At 35.0% G+C, this 15,902-nt stretch overlaps 1 protein-coding gene across 1 annotated transcript in view; it reads right to left on the reverse strand.

The window, feature by feature from the left end:
- Positions 1–1,884: 1,884 nt before the first annotated feature.
- The window catches only part of ILRUN (inflammation and lipid regulator with UBA-like and NBR1-like domains), a 42,730-nt gene continuing 28,712 nt past the window's right edge, over positions 1,885–15,902 (reverse strand). The window contains exon 5 of the mRNA XM_032217361.1: positions 1,885–4,650. Coding sequence (XP_032073252.1) covers positions 4,615–4,650 — 36 coding nt within the window. The 3' untranslated portion in view covers positions 1,885–4,614. The remainder of the gene's footprint in view (positions 4,651–15,902) is intronic.

The following is a 15,902-nucleotide window of genomic DNA, read 5'->3' on the forward strand; positions in this document are numbered from 1 at the left end:
ATACATTCAGAAAGAGAAGTGGGGTGCAGTCAACTGAATTTATCATGTTCTCTTTTTTAAAAATATGCATAAATCTGTTCTAATATTGCAAATAGCTCATTCACAAGCTCTATCCCAAATGACCTATGAAATCCAGTCAGTTGATGGCTGACGCTGCAGAAAATTTGCACAAATGCTTAAAAAGTTTACTCAGATGGAAGTTATACTGCAGTTCAAATATCAGGTGACATTTTATAGTACAAAAGAGCTATTGAACACCATTACTGGCTACACAGGTAAGTCAGGCTGTTATGAAAGGTATGGCCATTCACAATTCCAAGAAGTTGCTCCTTGCCAATTAGCTATCCCCAGAAACTTTCTACGATGCCACCCTACCTTCCCACATTTCCCTTACTTTTGCCCAGGCAGTTGAGCATATTTCCAATAAAACACAGGGGTGTAATCACATACTATTTTTATTTTCTAACATCTCTGGGGCCAAAGTCATCCATAAAAATAAGACTATGCTAAATAATGGTTCTCGCTTTGTAGTATGCTAGTTATCGTTTTATTATTTATAATATGATTTTTCAAAGGCTGGTGGGTGCAAAGGGAATATCCTGAAGCATATGTGATGCAAAACTGCATTACAATTTTCCGTAAGAACGATGAATTTTCAGATCAGTTCTGGTTTGTCTGTAACTCAAGAAATGAAAATGAGAATGAAAAGTAATAACAAACAGATGCTACAGCAGCAACCTCACCACCAATAAAAACTCAACAACTATAGAATTGTTTTGTGTTAATTTAATCATACAAATATTCATTTATACATTAAGGAAAAAGCGTCTTTGTTTTTCCCACAATGTGCTATTACAGGATTCTTCCCAGACTCAATGAAGCAACACACCATCCTGCTCTACACATGCACTCCCCCCAGAGAGAATAAAGACAGGCTGCAGAATCAATCATTCACACAAGAGGGGGGAAAAAAGGAAACCTGGACATGGGACAGCGTGCATTTCCTATCCCAGTGAACTTCAACTATATTTTCCCTAGAAAGTTTCAAGACAGGATTCATTTGCAACAGGGAAGGATAAGTAGTACACACTTCCAAATCTTTGGGTCCACCCTACTTTGCACTTATTATTTTCTCCATATAATGGCAATAACCCAGGCCAGTCTGTTGGTACAAGCTTGACACCCCACCCAGTGGCCAGAGCTTATTTTCTATCAGAGGGCTTTGTCCAATTTTCCAGTGAAGAGTCTGGGTGCTTTCCATTCCAGGCTGGAGTCATATTTCCAGGTACAGAAGTTGGTTACCAACATATTCAAATTCAAAAGTTTGGGCTATGGTTAAGCTTGCATTTTAAAAAAATTTAAATTTGAAAACAACTTACTACATTATAATTACTGGCATTTATTCTTTGCAGGAATTATCATAATTTCTTCTAATCACACAAGAGAAATGAAGTACAAGTGAACACAGACATGGATCAAGCAGGCTCAAGCTTCCTTCATGACCAAATACTATTATCACTTCAGTAGAAGGGCATTAACAACTATTTCATTAACGTTCTTCTACAGATGCTATAGGAAATAAGGATATGTATATATACACTGTAACATTTGAAGAAGATGGGTTTGTTTTCATTAACATTCTGAGAGCCCTTACAACTTTCAAATGTATACTGATTGCACTCTAAACACTCATGGCAACTTCAAATTTGACAGTGTGCAGAGATAAACTGAAAACTGTACAGGAGCGGTGTCTGGAGTGAGGTTGACATGAAAATCTTCAATCCTATCACATTTTCCTGATAAGAGATCTCTGCCGTTATTGCATATCATGCAGCATGTCTACAAGAACAGCTTTCTTATGTTACTGAATTATCATTTTTTGCACTTTTTTAGTTCCTGCTGCCATGCAATTGTTAAAAGCTACAGCCCATTCATTCACCGGGAATGGAAAAATGCCACACACTGCATAAACTTTCCCTGTTGGTTCTGGGATATAAGTATTACATAGTTCTGAAAACAAGCCTTGATGCCAAGATAGATATATGTTCTTAACAGTTCAAACATGAAAGTGCTGCTTCCAACCTAATCAACATGATTTTGTCATACGCCCAAAATCATCATAAGGGGCTTTATAACTCAGGAATTATACTCTGAGCCCTAAGATCTTACTATCTGATAAATCAGACGGGGAAACCAAAGGAAGAATAGTAAACAATTTAAACATCTTCTCATTGCCATGCCTAAAAGGGCTGTCCCCTTATACAAAATATTCACAGATTTAATTTCATAGCTGAAGGAAATTCATCCCTAAAGAGGAAAACAATCTTAGAAACTCAAAAGTAGGGTATACTGTAACTCATTACTGCTGCTGGCTTTTGCATTTTCTATAGCAGAGATTTGTTCAATTTGTATAAGTCACTAGCACTTGAGAAAAGAGAAAATATTTGAAATTACCAAAGTGAAAAGGTCACCAACAGTAAGCTGTTGGCTGGCAATTATCAATTTTCCTTCTGCACACTGTTAAAAATGATACACAATTTTTACAATAAAAGCTGGATGTTTATGTGGGTGAAATATGTGGGTAACTCTTTTAAACAAAAAGCTTTTTTTTTTATTAGGTTAACGACTACTTATTTTAAGATTTCCCTCATTGCTGCCAAAGAACATACTCACTCATTTGCATACACACATATATTCTATCTGGTCACTCAATCTTTTGCTGGCCTATCTAGAAAGGTGCTTGCCTACATCAAGGGAGAAATTAAAACAAAACAGGAGTAATGCTGTACATAATCAGTTTATACATCTTTTTTTGAATTTGGAAAATATATTGCTTGAAGTGATTTAAGATAAATATTTAGAAATCCATGTTAGAAAAATGGCTGAGGAGTAATGAAAAATACCTTTCAGTACCAATACTCCATCCTTTACCTTTTCAAGGTAAGGTGCTTTTTATTTTTGCATTAATATCTCCCAGTGTTTATGGCTGATAAATAAAATTAGGTGTCAAGAAAAAAATATCCCTCAAATGAGCAAACAATCTTTGATGGCTAACCGGTCCTAGGAAAATTGCATCTCTCAATACCTGCTTCTTCAGATCTCAGTCAGTCAGACTCTGCAGGAGCTATCTATATGATCTGGCAGGAACTTTATGGTCAAGAGTATCATACATTTAAACGGCTCTTTACATCAGCCTATGAGAAGTTAATTTAGAAGATAATACTTAGAGTCCAGCAATAGTCTCTATTACATCCTCATCAGACTATGTTTCGACATTATTCCCTCAAACACAAAATAGGCAGTTTGGTCTTTTGAGTGAAATCAAAGAAAGGGGGTATTGCATATTTTTCTCTCTTTGGCAGATGGCTGCTAGTTCAAGTTTCTGAATTACACAGATTCCCCGCCCACTTTTCAAAGTCTTGCACTGATGCAAACCCCAAGAATTTCAAGAGACCGTGCTCTGTTAACTGGACAGCTTGGCCTCAGTTATATATGGCTATCATTCTCCATGGATTGCACATAGGCAGACTTCAAGCAACACTAGCTTTTCATATACAAACTAGAAAACCAAGGTTTAAAGTAGAGATTTGATAAAATAAATTACTTGAATGGCAGCTGCTGATTCCTTCTCCTACATATCCAAAGGTACTCAGTCGCTTTCAACAGAGGGAAAAAAATCAATTATCTCTCTACAGAAAAGAAGATGTGATACTCCTACGCCTAAAAATGCCAGGAAACAGTAATAAGATGTGCTCTAATATTCTAGAAATCAAAATTCTTCTTGGCACAAAATGGACATAGACATACAGATGTTTCAACAACAGCCCCAGCATATTTAAGAAAATGAGAATATGGCAATTTTCTAAACTATTCAGGAAAAACTTTTAAAATCTAGCATGAGCAGGTACGTACTCAAATCTCCACTGTCATCATACTCCTTTCTACTTTTTCATCTATCTGTGAATGGTGAAACTGGACTTGAACAACTTTATTAAATGGAAAAGAACAAGTAGATGACTATTGCATAGTGCCAACAGCAAATTAAAAAGCAACTAAAAAAAACATTAAAATTCATGGACCTGGTTATGAATCCAGCTAGAAATTAATATCACCTGACATACAAATAGCAGCTGCACCAACCAAGAAAATGCTAAGCAAAACATCTATTTCATAGCAAGCATATCTCTATAAAAATGCACGCTGTCCCTTTTAAAAGTTGTGGGGAAAAATAACATTTGCTCAGTCTACAACTGCTCTGTAGGCAAAATAACTTCTTTTAAAAAGAGATGGCTTCTCCATTTTAATCTTTTTAAAAAATTTCTTTTAGGCTACCTAATTAACTGTGACAATAACTTCTAAACAAAACATTGGTGTATTTTTCTCTCTCATAGCACTGAACAGCACTCCTGAAATTCAGCATTCACACATGCATACTTTAGGGTTTTTTTTCTGGAAACAACTAGTCTTAAGTTATTGTTTGTTTTCTTCTTATCCCAGGATATGGAGAGTAAGAAGGGAGTTCGTGATGTATCTTCTATGAGCCACAAGAACTTCCCATCTCTCCAATGTCCGTTCTTTGTCAAATTATCTTCTTGACGATACCCGTTTTTGTTTTTAAGACTGTCCAAAGGGATAAGGACCATGAAAACCCTGGAAAAGAACAAGAAAAAAATTAATTTCAGTTTGGGGAATATATTAAGCAAAATCTATTTCATTATGTTTGAAAAATCAAATCTTAAACTTTAAAAGTCTTCTGCAACTATGCTAATTTACTCTTCACATTTCTATGTAGCTGTTTAATCCAGATTTCTGCAACTAAACATGTTAGCACCAAAATTCCCAGAAAATATGTCCCTTGTTTAGTTATTTTATTCACATTTCGATAATAAATTCTAAAATTGACAAAATATTTATTGCTATCATTTCTTTTCTAATCATAATAATCTGGTATAGTGGTCCACATATATAGCCAAATCATCTGTTGAATCACACTTCAGATTTAGAATGTTTACTATTTACATGCTTCTGAAAATCAATACTTTGTATTCATAATCTCAAAACAGTCTTAAGTTTTTAATCATTTACACTTTTAAAGCTGTTCACCTATGTTATTTATGCTTTATGGCACTAAAATATTGGTATAAAAACCAATATTTTTATAAAAACTGTCTTTATTTCAAAAGCTGCATAAAACACAGATTAGTTTTATTTGCAATAAAACAGTTTCCTTTGATATAAGTCAAAACAAAAATATTTGCTGGAAGATAAATCCTGCAGAATGTTGTTAGGCTGACCAGTAGCTACAAATGAGTAAAACTGCACAGATTTGTCTCAGTATGCCACAATTTTCTGCCCAGGATCTTTTTAACATCAGCCATTAATAATCTGATATATCATGATGTCAAAATTGTTTACTAACTTTCCTCTAATAGAATTATATATATTTAATGTTTAGCTCACTCTTGCAGGAAACTAAATTAAAAACATTATTTTTAATTATTGGTTCCACAATCAATTTTTAATAAGGTGCCAACAGATCAGTGTTGGCTCTTAGAAACCACACTGATATATTTTGTCTATGACAATCTGTCCATAACCTGGTCTTTCAGGTCTTAGGATCAAATTTAGGGGACATATAATACTGAATATTTCAAATCTTCAAAGCTTTCAGATGATCAAATGCTGAGAATGTATCTCTTTCCTGGCAATATGCTAATAATACCGAGTTTCTTTTTTTTTAAAAAAAAGGGGGAGGGCTGCAGGACTTTTCTTTAACTATGATTTAATTCTTTAAAGAAATATGTTTTAATTACTTAAATGTTCAAACAACATGTAATATAACATGTTAGAAAAATACAATACAATAAACTATAACATACATATAAAAACAATTATAAGAAAAATAGTGGCAGGCTGCTATCCATATTGTTAAGAGCCATACATCTGTTTTAATGGCAGCACCTGTGTATCTTACAAGTTGCTGAACAAAGTAGGATACCTGTTCACAAACAATAAGGTGAGAAAAAAACCATCTGCTTTTTGTTAAAGGCAAAAGAAAATTTACTCAATGCCTGTTCTACCTGCCTTCAAGTAAGTTTTTAAACCATAGCTCTCCCTTTGGGCCTTGGGTTGGAGGCTGGCAGGCTCCTTTAGGTTGGGGGTTATATGGCAGCTTTTAAAAATGTTTTCTCAGGGCAATTGAAACTTTTCTCCCTGCTTTTAATTTGCAGTTATCAAGAGCTATTTTTTGAGTTGGGCAGCCTAGAAATTGGATGGATGGTGGATGGATGGATAGACACTAGACAAACACAACTTCACCAATTTGTCACATGACAACTTATTTTGGGAATGGCCATATCTTTCATGGTAAGTAACCTGTGAATAAGCAAGCCGTCCCTTCAGCAGAAAATTTGTTAGAGTGCCTTCAGCTTCCTCTCAAAAGTCTAAATGTGCTCATTATAAAAATGTTTTGACTATCTTTATATTTTAATAAATTGTAAAATAGCATAAATAGTAGGATAAATAAGACAATGGTTGCCAAAACATAATAATAAGTGAATTCATTCTTTATAGGAAATAAAGATTCAGTTGTATCTATTTACAATGAGTCAGCAGGCCTTCAGCATGATGCATCTACAGCCCACCTGATTTGCAGAGCACCTGAATATGGAGGGTGGAAGTGATCCAGAACACTGTTATGATTAAAGTATTGGAAACGGATTGGGAAAATTCCTGTTCAATGCTACTTGCAACTACAGGGACTGGTACTCTCTTTCATCCCGATTCGTTTCACAGGTTGTAAGATAAGGATAAAATGAAGCAAAATGTTAATTCAATTCATACTGAATTCCTTGAGCAAGGGTAGAATATATTTGGAGTGCTAAATAAATGGTCTAGTAGTTAAGGCACCAGGCTAGAAACCAGGAGACTGTGAATTCTAGAACCCGTCTTAGGCATGAAAGCTGGCTGGGTGACCTGGAGCAGTTACTCTCTATCTCAGCCCCTGATGTCAGGTTTGGGCATCAGTTTCTGTCACAACTGATGGATAAGATCAACTTTATTTTGGTGGAGATTCTTCAATTTTTTATTAGTTTATCAAAATACAAAAAAGAGAAATACAAAGGAAAAAAAATAATGGGGAAATAGAGGAGGGGAAGGAAAAGAGGAAAGAAGAAAATCAATTTTCAGTTGGTCTGGGGGAAAAAACCCTGTATTTGCAGAAAAAACAGTAGGAAGGGGAAAAATAAATGAAAGGCTTTCTTAAAGAGAATCCAACTACACTGATAACAAATGACATAAATACTGTTTTAAAAAACATTATTCCCTGATTTGTGTGGCATACAAATCATAATGCAAAAGCATTTTCATAATTAAAATCTGATTTATATTTATTCCAGTAATTTTCTTACTGACTCATTTTAAATATGATTTTTTTTGGTATAATCCTGTACAACTATTTTATGTTGGCTGAGAAATCAGGACTGCTGTCCAAATCAATTCAGCAATGCCTTTAGTCGAACAACTTCACATGCCAAATGTGTACATTACATTTTATTTAATAAAACAGTCGTTAGTTTTGATATTATTATTATCCAAATAAAAGAAAATTAGTTTTTCCTTTTAACTGCAAAAATTACCTTAAACACTAAAGATGAGCACAAGAATAAAAGGATTCTGAAGTAATCTCCTTTTCACATAAGATTTACAAAACACAAAGGGTGGCCTATATTGTTCTCCAAGTTCATTCAAGGAAATAGGTTAACATTTCTTGTTCAGAATCTTCAACAGAAACTAGTTCTTACCTCACATCAATCACCGGTGATACTATTAATTGGGAGATAACATTTTGGATTCTCTTATCCCACCTAGCTTCCTTTTAAATGTAATTACCACACCAAGACTTAGAAAACGTTGGAAGAACTATATTGACTCTATTTCGCTTTTGTTTGTTGTACAGTTTGAATAAATAATAGAAGAATTTTTTTTTTTAAAAAAAGACATTAGCTTTTGACGCCTGGCTGCAAAACAAAACAAAAATATCCTAACTTACAGTGATGGTAACCTCAGATAATACCATTCAATCACCTTCTTTTTGTCATCATTTCCTGGGCTGTTCCTGGTCATTGCTTCTCTAAACTACCTTGGGCTTTCTTTTGAATCACTTATGTAAACTGAACATAAATGAACAGAGCATTTTGTACTGTATTTTGTTCAATGTTCACTATACAAATATAATGCAATAACCCAAATCTCTTCCCTATAATTCATTGGCTCATTTTGCTTGAACTCTTCTATATATGTTTCTTTTCTTTAAAAAAAAGATACTATACTTCTAGTTTGAACTTCTTTAGAACACAGAAAGAAGAGGAAAACGAAATACTATTTTATATATCTTTTCTGCATGTATTACTATCATAAAAGTATTTATCTTTATTTAAATATAAATAATCTAATAGTTGCCTCCAGAGGAACTTCCTCGGTTTTAACATTTTCTATTAACATTCAGTTTTCATGCAAACCATACTGAAATGGCATGAAACATATTTATTGTTTATATGGATTGATTTCATTTTTTTAAATATTACACTCACTTTGCTAAACAAGCTCTTCTTAAACTCTTCTTAAATCACAAACTTAACAAGCCAAAATTATTGCTGAAAAATTGGTGGTAGGACAAGCAGAACAACTAATTACGTAATACTAAGCTATTTTGGCTTAAGTGTCTCCCTGGGAAAAACACAAGAATATTCTTTGTGCATAGCATAATTTTGGGGCAATGTTAAAGAATACATGCATACATTTAATATATTATAATTGTTTGAATTATGTATATATATGCTACTTGTACAGGAATAAAATCTATGTGGGTTTTCCAAATATACAGTACATAAATTAATGGAAATCTGTTCTATTCCAAAATGAGTAAACTCCCCGTCTGCTGTTGCTCAAGCTAATGAACTAAATTATGTACCTAGATTGTCTGCCATATCAGCCAGATAGTTGATTTTAAAAAATCATAACTATGATATGATCCATAGAAATATACACAAGAATTCTCTCCCAATTGTGAACAGGCATATTTTTAAATTCCATTATCAAAACGGACACACGCTTACCAATTGCTTTAAAAAATAATTAGAAAACGTCTTAAGACTTTGGGGTATTTTGTGACTAGCAAATGCCCTTTCTCAATTCCTTACTGGCACGGGGCCAATCACCTCACAGGGTTGTTATAAAAGTAAAATTGGAAAAGTCTTAAAGTCGTAGAAGAAAGGCATAACACAAATATGATAAAATAAAAATATACTTGGAAAGCAGTTATGTTAAGTGATAGTAATCAGTTCAAAACAATTAGCATGTAAAATGACCAATTGCAAACTGCTTTATGTATAAATTTAAATAGATGAAGTGCAGATCCAATGCTACACTGGAAAAAAAATGGTTTATGCCCTTTGTATTTGCATCTTCCTCATATTTCTCAACTTTTACTTCCTCAGAAACAATATGAGACTGGATAGAAATGGATTACCCACCAGGAGTGTTGATATATTACTCACTCTCTCTAAGTGACACAAGTATTAAAAGCAATGGGCTACTCTGTATATCCTAATATAATTCTATAGTCAACCATCCCTATTCCCAGCCCCACACAATTATGTTTATTGTAATTGGCTTCATTTGCTTGGCCTGATACTTTAAACATATATGTATAAACAGAATGAACATTTTCCATAAAATAAGAGATGACCTATTTAGAAGGAACCTGAATTCTAATCATTTGTTTTCATTTTTGGAATGAAAGTGTGCATTTAGAAATTTAGCATTAGCTACGGTAAATATATAAGTCCTCGACTTATGAAAGTAGGAGCCTACCCATTACAGTTTCAAGAGGTGATGGCTGTTAAGTAAGAGTCTCTCACCTAATGGCCCCCACAACCTCTGCTCACACTGATGCTTCTTTAAAACAAATGTGTGGGTCATTAAGTGGAGCACAAGGTGCCTTGGGATGGGAGAGGCTCTGGGAGACCTGTGCTCTTCTTCCAACCAGAGATCCTCCGAGTCCTTGGGCCTGCTTTCCCCCTACCAGGTCTTCACAGGTCTTTTCACGTCCACACTGCAGGTCCCTACAAGCATTCCCCACAATGGCTCTCCCAAGCCTTCCTCCGCCTCACCAGGGACATGCAAGGCTTGGATCTCCTCCCTACCCTGTCACCTGTTGCACATTTATTTTTTGAAGATTCCAGAGCTCTGGAGCTTTCTGCCACACTATGCAGACTGCATTATGGCAGCAAAAGGATTAGTTATCTCTGGGCCATGTGGCAGCCTCCCAGAAGCGGATGTCATTTCAATACAACCACAAGGAATTGTGGGCATGCTGAAAATGACAACCACTTCTGAGACATAGCCACACAGCTCAGCCACCCTCTCCTTCCCCAACATGAGGTCTGGACATCATCAAAAGGTAAGTGTGCAATGGGTGATGGGGTAAAGGAACAGGCCCAATGCCTGTGGGGACCTGGCAGGATGGATTGGAGAGAGAAAGGTGGGGGTACTGAAACATCTCTGTAGCTTGTCGTAAGAGCGAGTGACTGAGGTTTGAAATAGGAATTGTAAGTACCATAGCTTCTGGGGAGTGGCATCTTTGAATGGCCACCAAGTGATCAGTTTTTAAGCAAGGACTATCCGTAAGGTTCCTTTAAAGAAAAGAAAATGATGAGGCAAACCAGATCCTACAAACATGGAAAGACCTAGTGTTTTGTGTACGATATATGGTTTTTTAAAAAAAAGAATTGCTAGTGCCTCTACTCCTGCACAAGTAGGCTCGTCCTTTAGCCCATCTGTTTCACAAAAATGGTTTACCAGTCCTGTACCACAAAGATGTTATTATTTTACTATATAATAGTGTGTGTGCGTGTGTGTGTGCATATGTATATGTATGTATGTTTGTTAAGATCTTCCATATAGGAAAACATTTAATTTGATGCTCAAAATCAATGCAATATGAATTTAATGTTCTTTGAATAAATACATCTTTTAGTAATGATGTTATCCAAGAATTTAACTAACTGAATACACTGTAACTGACATAATTGGCTTAATTACACAATTTATGAGCAGTCTTTAAAAAGCTAATATTATTGCTGAGGAAAAAAAATGCAAACTAATAAAGCATCTGTTTAATTTTTAAATATTATTTCTACAATCTCATGTTAATATTAAAAGGCTCATTTTTTCCTCAAACACTTGAACAGAGTAGACAAATGCCCCATATGATTCAGTGAATTAGAACTGAGTTGTCCGTCCATCATATACAAATGAGAAACAGTTTGATTTTGTGGTTAAGGCACCTAGCTAGAAACTAGGAGACCATGAGTTCTTAGGCACAAAGCCAGGTGGATAACTTTGGGCAATTCACTCTTTTTCAGCCTTAGGTAGAAGGCAACCGCAAACCGCTTCTAAAAACCTTGCAAAGAAAACTGCAGGGTCCTGGCAGTCCCTGGGAATCAAGGCTGATTTGAAGGCTCACATGCGAGCAAGAACAAAAGTATAAATTTGCTCACACCAGGTAGCAGCACCTAACTGACCTTGTCCAACTATGGAAAATGTAACCAGGGTGGTTCTCGGTTAGTATTTTGGTAGACCACAAGAATATCCCAAGCAAGACCAGAAAGTTGAAAAACATTCCAGAAGGAAATGCCAAGTTACTTATGTCCGAAGAGTCCCCAGGAATTGAGATTGATTCAAGGGACACTTTATACATTATACATGCAAACAATTTTTGCCTCTATCACCTACACTTTGTTTTCAGTTAGGTTTGCAAAGAAAGTTACCTATTCTTTACCAAGAATATAATGCATATTATTAAAAATGCAAACATTGGTATTAACATTTATAAAAAAAATATCTTGCTTTTTTGATTATTAAAATTATATTTAGCATAATATCCACTAAGCTAATAGGGATGCTCATAATAGTCTATCCTCCAGCAATTTGTATGATTAAAAGAAATCAGCGCTTCTATTTGCCATATCTTGGTCAAAATGCAAATTTATTGTAGGATTTACTTTTTATAATACTTTCTCTCAATGAAATATATATATATCTAAATATATATAATCTAAATCAATCATCTATAGAAGATCCCATCATGTAGAATTTGCTCCAGTGTTTAGTTTGTATATTGATTGACTTTTTCTTCCAGTATTCTGAGACAATTGATTAGAACAATTATTAATTGTTAAGCATTTCATTTATTTATTGCTTGATTTCAATCATACACCACACTAAATGCTTTCAGCAACAAATTTTCAACTACATATACCCATGCTATGCGTTTCATAATTCAACTCATTCATTATAGAAGTATTTTCATTAAAATAATGAAAAATAAACTGCCTTTCTCATATTTGTATATTTCTCAGTGACATGATATAAATAGCAAGAATCTGGCCTGTACAGTCCCTGGCTGATATAAGGCTATGCTATACTCCCTACATGTATAGAACATTACAATCAGAATTCTGCCAAACAGTTTTGAGGCAAAAATAATTTCCCTACAGTTTTGGCAAACTTTCCATTAACAGGGGGTAACAATATCAGCATTTTCCAACAATTAAGCTCCAATGCTATCTTCACGCACATTAAATAAATTACAGTCATTTCACAATCTATCTATCCCATTACTGAACATTTCTCCAGTTACATCATCTATACCTACAACGTTATCATTTTGAACCTTATCTATTTATGATTTCATTTTCATCATTTTTTTCTAGAGCACTAAAGTTTTATTGCATTCATTTCAACTTTTTTTGATAGATCTCTAAATACTTTCTTCAGCATTCTCTCACCTGTTTCATATCAAATTATTATCACTTTCATTTTTTATTCCATTTAGTCTACTAAAGGATTTGAGTAGAAAGCCCTACTCAAAAGCTCTCTTACTTGCATCAAAATTATTCTGCATTATTCTGCCTCTCAATCATTTGTGTCTTAAATATTATATCTTTATCTCAACTTCATTTTTTTTGTAATATTTATTTTCTGTTGGATTTTGTTCACCATTAAAGTCTGTTTAACCAAGGAATCTTTGTCATATTTTTCATTAACATAAACTCCACATAGTTCTATGGCAATATGAATCACAATTCTTTTAACTCTTCCAATCTGTTGACATTTTCCCTTTCATTACATACATATTTCAGGTAGGTTAATCTAGCTTTTAATATGGCAGTAATCCTATTTCTACTTTTGATTGTTTTTTTTTCTTCATTTTTACGTTTTTTCTTGTCATTTTTTTCCAAAAGCCACACTATTATGAAATGGTCTATCCAACACTAAAAATGTTTTCTCTTTCTTGTTATCAATCATTCAACCTTTTAATTAAAATTAAATGCTTTTAAATGTACAATATATTGTCATTATTGGTCATAATCACCAAGCATCCTTCTCATTCATCTTTAGGTATGAAAGGCACAAACACTTTCTGTGCTGTCTCATCTTGTTACCACTCATTCAGTTATGACATGTAACAAATGAATACTAGATTATTTTAATTCAGAACGTTATACAATTCTTCCCAAAATTTATCTCTGTTTTCCATTATTGCTGTTAACTGAAACCAAACTAATTCTGACTTTCATACTTACAACGTAGATGACACAATTCATATTTTCTGATATACATTTTATTCAAAATTCAGTGTTATTTTTTCATCTTCCCTTCATAAATTCCTCTGCCCATAAGCAGACTACATTCATTCATATGTATTACTTTCGTCTCCTTTCGCTTAATTTACAGCCATTCTTTATTAATTCGTGTTCTTTTAAAATTCATGCTGGACCTTTATTTCTCTTACAAACTGTAGTCTTCTATATGATGTGGATATTTCTGCTGTGCATCATAACTTAGTCAATGAAGGCCTTCACAATAATGCTTTACAGTTAATATAGAGAATATACAAACTGGGATACCAGCTTTAGTTGTGTAGTATCTTCTGCAAACAGGAAGGATAATATCAGGAAATTCTGGAAAAATTGGGGCAAATCTTGTATATAATCACATGCATGATACTGCTGTTTCATGCAAATTAGGATCTCTAATCAAAAGACTATCCTTGCACAGTAGCTTACTGTTGATTTTACTCCAAAACTAGGACATATACAGTGGGGCAAAAAAGTATTTAGTCAGTCACCAATTGTGCAAGTTCTCCCACTTAAAAAGATGAGAGAGGCCTGTAATTGACATCATAGGTAGACCTCAACTATGAGAGACAACATGAGAAAACAAATCCAGACAATCACATTGTCTGATGTTGAAAGAATTTTTTTGCAAATTATGGTGGAAAATAAGTATTTGGTCAATATCGAAAGTTCATCTCAATACTTTGTTATATATCCTTTGCTGGCAATGACAGAGGTCAAACATTTTATGTAAGTCTTCACAAGGTTGGCACACACTGTTGCTGGTATGTTGGCCCATTCCTCCATGCAGATCTCCTCTAGAGCAGTGATGTTTTGGTGCTGTCACTGAGCAACACAGACTTTCAACTCTCTCCAAAGGTTTTCTATGGGGTTGAGATCTGGACACTGGCTAGACCACTCCAGGACCTTGAAATGCTTCTTACGAAGCCACTCCTTCATTGCCTGGGTGGTGTGTTTGGGATCATTGTCATGCTGAAAGACCCAGCCATGTTTTATCTTCAATGCCCTTGCTGATGGAAGGAGGTTTACACTCAAAATCTCACGATACATGGCCCCATTCATTCTTTCCTATACACTGATCAGTCGTCCTGGTCCCTTTACAGAGAAACAGCCCCAAAGCATGATGTTGCCATCCCCGTGCTTCACAGTAGGTATGGTGTTCTTTGGATGCAACTCAGCATTCTCTCTCCTCTAAACACGACAAATTGTGTTTCTACCAAACAGTTCTACTTTGGTTTCATCTGACCATATGACATTCTCCCTATCCTCTTCTGCATCATCCAAATGCTCCCTAGCAAACTTCAGACGGGCCCAGACATGTACTGGCTTAAGCAGGGGGACATGTCTGGCACTGCAGGATCTGAGTCCCTGGCGACGTAGTGTGTTACTGATGGTAGCCTTTGTTATGTTGGTCCCAGCTCTCTGCAGGTCATTCACTAGGTCCCCCGTATGGTTCTGGGATTTTTGCTCACCGTTCTTGTGATCATTTTGACCCCAGGGGTGAGATCTTGCATGGAGCCCCAGATCGAGGGAGATTATCTGTGGTCCTGTATGTCTTCCATTTTCTAATTATTGCTCCCACCGTTGATTTCTTCACACCAAGTTTCTTGCCTATTGCAGATTCAGTCTTCCCAGCCTGGTGCAGGTCTACAATTTTGTTTCTGGTGTCCTTCGATAGCTCTTTGGTCTTTACCATAGTGGAGTTTGGAGTATGACTGTTTGAGGTTGTGAACAGGTGTCTTTTATACTGCTAACAAGTTCAAACAGGTGCCATTAATACAGGTAATGAGTGGAGAACAGAGGAGCCTCATAAAGAAGTTGTTACAGGTCTGTGAGAGCCAGAAATCTTGCTTGTTTGTAGGTGACCAAATACTTATTTTCCACCATAATTTGCAAAACAATTCTTTCCAAATCAGACAATGTGATTGTCTGGATTTGTTTTCTCATTTTGTCTCTCATAGTTGAGGTCTATGTATGATGTCAATTACAGGCCTCTCCCATCTTTTTAAGTGGGAGAACTTGCACAATTGGTGGCTGACTAAATACTTTTTTGCCCCACTGTATCAAGTATATTGACACATGCTCAGGATACAGTAACACAACTCAATGAGCATTTGAAGTATTTTAACTCACATTTATCATATTTATTTTGAGGTACAGGTAGTCCTTGACTTACAATAGTTCATTTAATGACCATTC

Source organism: Thamnophis elegans, chromosome 5, assembly GCF_009769535.1.
Source record: "Thamnophis elegans isolate rThaEle1 chromosome 5, rThaEle1.pri, whole genome shotgun sequence".
In the NCBI taxonomy this organism is placed as follows: domain Eukaryota; kingdom Metazoa; phylum Chordata; class Lepidosauria; order Squamata; family Colubridae; genus Thamnophis; species Thamnophis elegans.